The following is an 8,011-nucleotide window of genomic DNA, read 5'->3' as shown; positions in this document are numbered from 1 at the left end:
TGATGATAATATGCGCACTCACCAAGTTTGGTAATTCGAATCCTTAACAAATCTACGCATTCTTGGATGTTAATGTTGTTGAAATCAAAGAGTTAGCCTTATCCTATGCAATAATTATTTGATGCTTAGTAGGCTATAAATGTATAGACGGGATTCGATCTCATGTACTAGAGGAAGACCCTCTCAAGATTTTACCAACGAAGTTAGTTGATATCCACATTAGATAAATTAATTAAACGCTATATCATCGATTTATCGTAATATTTGAACTATTTTTTAACACCATCTTAAACAATAAATTTTCATAACTTTTAATATGTACAAACATTTAAATAAAGTTTCTGTTTAATAAGAATTAAATTTATTATATATAAAAATAAAAAAATATTTAAACTTTTACTACTTATTATTTCGTTATCATGATGTTACATTTTAATTCTCGGACACGTAATACTTCCTCTATTACACCGAAATATTCAGGAAGTTGCAAGCTTACTTTCGTAGCTACTCTGTTTTAGAATATCTATAACACTTGTGTTTGTGCGTAGGTTTATGGAGGTTTGTTAAGTAGTACATGAAAATAAATAAACTAATGGAGTAATGGGTTAGTGGAGTTAGTGAGAGAGAGAAAAAACAATAATAAATTGGTACAAATAAGTTAGTATAAAAATATCAATTGCCTGTTGGTTCAGTGGTAATTGAGACTGAACTTGATAGGGAGGACATGTGTTCGCGGACTGGATCCTCTACGATCTAGATCAAATTGAGGATACGGATCTGGGTCCAAAATGGATCATAACTTATTTTTTCCATCAAATAACCCTAATTTTCATTTTAACCTTAAAACATAGTTTAATAAAACTTCAATAACAACGCTATTTGTCCATACAAGCATTCACTAAAATCAAATTTAACAAATTCAACATAAATAATATTAAAAGTTCAACAAACTTCAATAACTACAATTCCTAAGTCTTTATTTTTATATTTTAATTTTTTATTTATAAAAACGGATAAACGGATTCGGATCCGGGTAATGACTTAGGACCCAATCCAGATTCTACCCGGATTCGTCGTCGGGTCTATTACCCACTGCCATCCCTAATTGCGAGTATTAAGGAATGGATGGAGTATATTGCTTCCGTATTCCTAGCATCGGTACCCCTTGTCCGTTGTTGATTAAAAAAAGAGTTTGCTAACCTTTCTCTCTACCACTTGAAAATGGAAAAGTTAAGTTAGTGATATCTAGATCAGATTTGGGCCCTACATTAATGGTCCACGTCAGACAAACAAACGTACCATTAAATACAAAATTATAATTATAGAAATGCAATAGCGGACGTCGATGAAACTAAGTTGCCAAATTGCATATCCCCACTGTAAATTCGAGTAACAAAAACCCCGCACATTACGATTTACGAACGACATCTGCAGGCCACTAGTTAGAGTAGCTGGCATCCCCTCAAAGCCGCTACTGACGACAACCGAGGGTAATTATCTTTCAGCCGCCTAACTAGTAACTAACCTTTTTACACCGTCGTCATCGTTATCGCCGCCGCTGCTGCCGCCACTCCATCCATGGCTTCCTCCCTCTGCTTCTTGCCTTTCTTGCTATTTGTTGTTTCATCTTTGGTCTCCTCTTCTTCTTCTTCTTCTTCTTCTTCTTCGACTGCTACTGATGTTTTACATGGTAAATAATTCATTGTGTTTTTTCTTATCTAGTTTTTGTGCTCTGATTGTTGTTTCTTGATCCTTCAAATGGAGATACTATGTGTATGCCAATGTTTGGTTTCATGGTTATTGGTAGTGGGTTAGTGGGAGTAGCAGATAATATCATAATATATGAGATGTTGTCATCAAGTTTTAATAGTGATTGAATCTATCAGTGAATTCGTTTTAATTCCAAGCTGTTGATGAATGTTTAGATGAAATGAAATTCAACATTTCAACTTATAGGGGTGACGATCTGGGTTTTAGTTTATTCAAATGTATGGCTTATATGAATATTGTGACCGCGAATGTGGGATGAGTTTTAATCTACAAGGACATATTGTATGATTGCTGGATAAACAAACTACAATGATAGTTTAACTAATCAGCGCGAATGACAACTAGCTTAAAACACCCCCAATGACTCGGGAATGAATCTCGTCTATATCATTTGCCTTCTGTGAAAAATAATATATTTCTTTCCTAGATTGTATAATCAAATAATCTACTGGTTTGTGTTAAGTGGAGTATGAGTATGACAGTCTTTCTGGTATAATTCTTATTTAGGAGGTGAAGAAGCTGAAGCAGTTGGGCATGATTTACACCGGGAATATCTGAGGGATGAAGCGGCCTCCAGATTAAATGAGCTTGGGAAGGTATAAAATTCAAACTTAACTGTCATGGTCAATGGAAATAACTAGTATTGGAGTTCTATATTTGTGTTTGATGTTGAAAGTACTTAGCTTTTTTCCCCCTTCTCCCTCACTTTTTAAACTATGAAATGATGCCAGTCTTTGAATTATAAAAATGGTGATGAAGTTTCATATGACTAGCTAGATGACTCAAATGATCGTTCTTTTTATTGTCTCTCATCAGCATAGCTGTCTGCTTCATGGAAGACTGATCTAGCGTTGTCACATGACTCAAAATATTAGTTTCATAATAAGTTTAATGTAGGTTAATCCATTTAGACAATATCAAATTATTGCCTCGAGAAAGATATGTACTTTTATGGCAATGACACAAAGCAACGTTACATATATATGCAGAATTGATCAAGATAAGCCACACTATCGATTATAAGAAACTTTAGTATCGTAAATGGATTTCTTATCAAATTTTACGTTGTGCCCATGTGTCCATTGAAACAAAAGGCTGATGCAGTGCAAGAAGTTGACTTCTAAGTGTTTCTCTTCTGTATGCAACTTGGCTTCTGTAATTGTAAAGAATTTTTAAACATTTGGATTTTCTTTTTTCAGTTGATCAAGATCTTAAAATGTACAGTGTCTTTGGTATTAGTATTAGTTTTCTTAATTTAGTTTGAAGGCATGATCGTGCGATGGGTTCAGACTCTTCGTAGCACCAATAGTTCATAAATGAAGCTAATTCCATGTGGCAGGTTAGTGATGTGAATGGCTACCTTGAGAGGACTTTCTTGAGCCCTGCCTCTGTGAGGGCCGCAAACGTTATCAGGCAATGGATGGAGGATGCGGGTTTGAGAACGTGAGGCTTCTTCTTGTGCTTGTTAGTTTACATTCTTCCAGTAGGTTATGCTTCAATGACGTGTGCTTGCAGGTGGGTAGATATTATGGGTAATGTGCATGGTCGGGTTGATGGGATAAATGCAAGTGCTCCTGCTCTGTTGATGGGCTCTCATTTGGTGAATTATTTCTCTCTTCCTTTACACTCTCCTTCATGTGTTGTTTTACTTTATTGTAAGTTATTGATGGTATATTTTTTTTTTAATGGTCTTTCCTGAAAAAAGGATACTGTAGTAGATGCTGGAAAGTTTGATGGTGCACTAGGTATTATATCTGCAATATCGGCCCTGAAGGTTTTGAAGGTGACAGAGAAGCTAGAAAAGCTGAAGCACCCAGTTGAGGTATTGAAAGTACACACAACTATCTAGCATTTGTGTTTTTTCTATCTGCTTCTTGCAACTGGGAAAACAGCTCAAAGCCAGTAGCTCAATATTTTTACAAAAGAGCCATTTCCATGTTTTCCCCTTAGATGCCCTCCATGAATTCAAATTTCTAATTATGGTAGCTATATTTTCATAGCTAAGTCACACAGATTTAAGGCTTAATAGCCGTATAATTTTCCTCTGTTCTTTCTTGCTTTTTCAAAAACTGTACTGAAGTGCATTATACATTCAATATCAACATTAAGCTAGTGTATATATCTAGATTAATCCAATAGCTTACAGAGTTACATATATCAACTGAGGGTCACACTATGTGCATACCTCTGTTATTTTTGGGACCCATATATCTTAAAATACTTTTGCTTTTGCAGAAGACACGTTGGACTAGTCATTTTAACAAGTTGCTTGGTCATCTAAAGTTGATAAAATCAATCACCTTTGACTTTTGCCTTGTTATGTTACTGAGAGAAAGAGATGTCTCCTTTAATGTCTTCAAAATAGTGTTCCTATACCCGAAAGATTGGAAACATACCCTTTTAATCTCCTTAAGCAACCAAGTTTTCTTTGTTAATGCCATTAATGGACTAAACATAATTGCAAGATATGTGTAGAGTTTTTGTCAGTAAGTGAGGTTTGCATTACCTGATTGGCAACTCGTAGATGCATAGGCTGGAAAAAATTCATTAGTGCTCAACAACCACCCTAGTTGTGGGAAATGGAAAAACAGCCAAATTTTGATCTGCTTATTAATCAACTCCTATAGTCATATACATCGAAGCATAGAAGGCTTTGATCAGGTTCTTGGCATGCAAGATTTTTTGTTGTCTTTGTCTAGGAGATTGGAAATTTTTTCGGCCTTTTGTTTTTGCTGGACTTCTTGTGCACCCCTTAAAATGATTTTTATTTATAATTTTTAGGTGATTGCCTTTAGTGATGAAGAAGGTGTGAGATTCCAGTCAACCTTCTTGGGGAGTGCTGCCATAGCTGGCATCTTACCTGCTGCCACATTGAACATATCAGACAAGAGGTTTCAATCTAGTAACTGGCAGTTCATCTGGTTATTTATAATTTCTTCTAATTAGTTCCCCCGTACATAATGTCCAGTGGGAGAACTTTACAAGAAGTCCTCAATGATAATACTGTAGGGGCAACGGAGGACAATTTTATCAAGCTCAAGTATCAACCAGAGTCTGTTTGGGGTTATGTAGAGGTATATGAGTTTCATTATCTTTTAATAACTCCAAAGATAATATACTTAGATTTTTTTTTTGTCAGAGAATAAACTTTTAGGTAATATGAAGATATTTAATTTGTTTTGGTATGATATTGCAGGTTCACATTGAACAAGGACCTGTTTTAGAATCAGCTGGTATTCCTCTTGGGGTGGTCAAAGGCATAGCGGGGCAGACACGATTAAAGGTAAAAGTCCTTATAATCTGGCAAACTCTCTCTAATCCATGTAAATAAAACAAATGTGAACTGTCCGCAACCACACCAAGACTTTTCGTTAAAATATCTTACAGGATAGCTAGTACCAAAGTTGTCACTTGAACCAGATGGACCTCAGCACCTGTGTCCTGGCCAACCTGGCATTCCTGCGGACAACTTTTGAGGGAAAAGGTGGAACATTTCATCTCTTTACTTTTAAGTAGCTATACTTCGACTCTTCACATCGTTAACCTACGCAGCTGGCTCTCACGTGAATCCGTGATAGACAAAGACTAGTATATAGTGAAGTTAATTGATAATTTTTCTGGAATACAATCTTGAACAGAAAAAAGTTATTTATGTGTCATTTGTTACACATTAGTTTGTGGAGATGGTGTCAACTGTGTCAGGAAAGGCCCGTGATGTTTTTGGGTTACTTGATGAAAAAAATATTGTTTCTACGGTATAAATCTTCAACCTTCACGAGTACATCATAGCATCCAGGTTTAATCATCTTCTCTACCCTGATAACTCAAACCTTTTTCATTTGAAAGGGAGAAAAAACACTTTTCCACCTTTCCTTCTTACCTCCTTACCTCCCTCTCCCTTCTTCTCCTCAATCTTCACCATCTTCTCCAATTTTCTTTTAAGGAACCAAACAAAGTTAAATTAGTTTGGAATTGTATTTTTCCGTGGAAAATCATTTTGCACTTAAAACATTTTTACACCAAACCAAACGGAGCCTTGGTGTAAAACAATAATCATATGGTGCAGACGTGCAGTTGTTTTCTTCAGTTACTGTAAACCGTTATTTCGAAAAATTTATTCATATCGTCGTGATTTTTACCCTGTCAGGTGACTGAATAGGTTTTGGATTTTGAAATCCTAACCTTCATTTATGTTCTGGATATTCAGACAGCTGGAAGCTGGGATATTTTGTAAGACTTTGGTTTAGGAGGAAAATCATCTCACATAAAGTTAACTGCAGGTAACAGTTTCAGGTTCACAAGGACATGCAGGAACAGTCCCCATGTCCATGCGGCGTGATCCAATGGCAGCCGCTGCTGAATTGATTGTATTACTTGAAAGCATTTGTAAACACCCTCAGGAATTTTTGTCCTATGATGATGATTGCAGCTCAGTTGAATCTCTTTTTGGATCACTTGTTTGTACTGTAGGTGAAATATCACTATGGCCAAGTGCCAGTAATGTTATCCCAGGACAGGCAGGATCCTTACCTCATGCTTTTCTTTTATTTTTAGTAGCTCCACAAATTAACTATTGGATCAATATCAAATCCTTAGGCATGTTTTGATTTTTTTTTTTCCAGGCATGTTTGATTTTCTTTTTTGTTCTTTTTTTCAGGTGACATTCACGATAGATTTACGTGCTATGGATGATGTTGGCCGTGAGGCTGTTTTGTATGAACTATCAGCTAGAATGTACAATATTTGTGATAGACGATCTGTTTCATGTGTAATCGAGCGCAAGGTGCTTTTCATTTGTTCATGCGATTTCCAAATTGCTCTTCTTTTTCTGACTTGACCCCTAAATATTCTGTGATTTTTTTTCAGCATGATGCAAATGCTGTCAATTGCGACAGTGAATTGAGTTTGCAGCTCCAATCAGCTGCCCTCACAGCATTCAGGAAAATGGCAGGTAACGTTGATGTTGATGTGCCCAAATTGATGAGTGGGGCTGGGCATGATGCCATGGCCATGGCTCATCTAACTAAGGTCAGTTTTTTCGCCCCCTTCCCTTTACGCTGTGTTTCTGAGAAGTACTATAGGCCTGTAAAGATGGCTGTGGATGGGCCGGTCAGGCTTCGGGCCTAAATGTGCCGGGTCATGCACACTCTGCACCGGGCCGAAAAGTTCAGGATATGGCCCATGCCCACATGCTGTCGGGCCTGGCCGTCCCGCCTAAGCCTAATTTTACTAAATTTGGCGTGTCTTGTCATGCTTTTTCCAAAAAAATGCGGCCCAGGCCATGCTCGTGCTGGGGCGTGCTTTTTTCGTGTCGGGTCGGTCATCTGGCCGGGCCAGCCCACATCCATCTTTAGTTGTATAGGGTACAGTTCTAACGAAGATTATGCAAACAGATGGGAATGCTCTTTGTTCGTTGTCGTGGAGGAATTAGTCATTCACCTGCAGAGCATGTGTTGGATGATGATATTTGGGCTGCTGGTTTGGCAGTCTTAGCTTTTTTGGAGAATCATGTGTAGGACTCGTAGCTAGCTATGTTTCAAAGAGCATATCAAATCAAATGTATATAAATGTACTTGTCTGTTGTACATATAAAGACCGTACTAGTTCATTCATTTCGTCTACAAAAGCTTCTTAAGCTCTTTTGTTGTTGGTACCCCCTCTTCATTTGCCGAAATGTAATAACCAGAATAAAGTTTTCCAGCTTCTTGTATATAATTTGTGCGTCTTATACAACTTTGTTTTTCCAATCTAATCTAATCTAGCTGTCATAGCATATAATCATATAACTAATATAGAAAGCTGAGTTTTAATCAGTCATAAGAGGACGAGTGGACGACAATTCAAGTGCTCAGGCTATTATTAGTTTTGATTTTTCTCCCTCTTTGACTTAACCTAATAGTAGTACGCTAGTACTCCCTCCCTTCTCAAATACTTGCAACAGTCATATTTGCGCATAGTTTGAGGAATAAATTAATTTGCAAGTTGAGTTATTGGAGATATTTTAATTCTTTTTTTTTTTTTGGCAACGCAAATAAGATATTTTTATTGATCACCAAAACACAGTTTTACAACCAAGCTTGCCTAAGCAAAGGCAAGCAAACAAGCAGGCTTAGCAAGCCTAAACACAACTCAGAGAAACAGACTAAAACAAAATCTGCCATCACAAAGCACTAAACCACTCAACATCAGAAGCTTTGACTTTCTTCCCAATCAGCTGTTGAATTCGACCTTTGGTGTCCAT

General features: G+C 36.9%; 1 protein-coding gene across 1 annotated transcript; it reads left to right on the top strand.

The window, feature by feature from the left end:
• Window positions 1–1,336: 1,336 nt before the first annotated feature.
• On the top strand, window positions 1,337–7,503 carry LOC110796290 (allantoate deiminase 2). Its single transcript, XM_022001344.2, has 12 exons — window positions 1,337–1,690; window positions 2,278–2,366; window positions 3,110–3,213; window positions 3,286–3,370; window positions 3,476–3,592; window positions 4,552–4,661; window positions 4,739–4,844; window positions 4,967–5,053; window positions 6,051–6,287; window positions 6,428–6,553; window positions 6,637–6,798; window positions 7,164–7,503. Exons 1-12 carry the CDS (start codon window positions 1,579–1,581, stop codon window positions 7,284–7,286), a joined length of 1,458 nt encoding a protein of 485 aa, XP_021857036.2. The 5' UTR covers window positions 1,337–1,578; the 3' UTR covers window positions 7,287–7,503.
• Window positions 7,504–8,011: the final 508 nt, after the last annotated feature.

Source organism: Spinacia oleracea, chromosome 1 (genome assembly GCF_020520425.1).
Source record: "Spinacia oleracea cultivar Varoflay chromosome 1, BTI_SOV_V1, whole genome shotgun sequence".
Lineage (NCBI taxonomy): Eukaryota > Viridiplantae > Streptophyta > Magnoliopsida > Caryophyllales > Amaranthaceae > Spinacia > Spinacia oleracea.
Note: the sequence above shows the minus strand (reverse complement) of the source record. Positions and strands in the feature narration are given on the sequence as shown.

Excerpts from the sequence above, each read along its gene's own strand:
- LOC110796290 (XM_022001344.2), top strand. The coding sequence starts at position 1,579 with ATGGCTTCCTCCCTCTGCTTCTTGCCTTTCTTGCTATTTGTTGTTTCA. Across the intron at positions 2,367-3,109 it reads GATTAAATGAGCTTGGGAAG|GTTAGTGATGTGAATGGCTA; the intron begins GTATAAAATTCA and ends TCCATGTGGCAG. Across the intron at positions 6,799-7,163 it reads CCATGGCTCATCTAACTAAG|ATGGGAATGCTCTTTGTTCG; the intron begins GTCAGTTTTTTC and ends TTATGCAAACAG.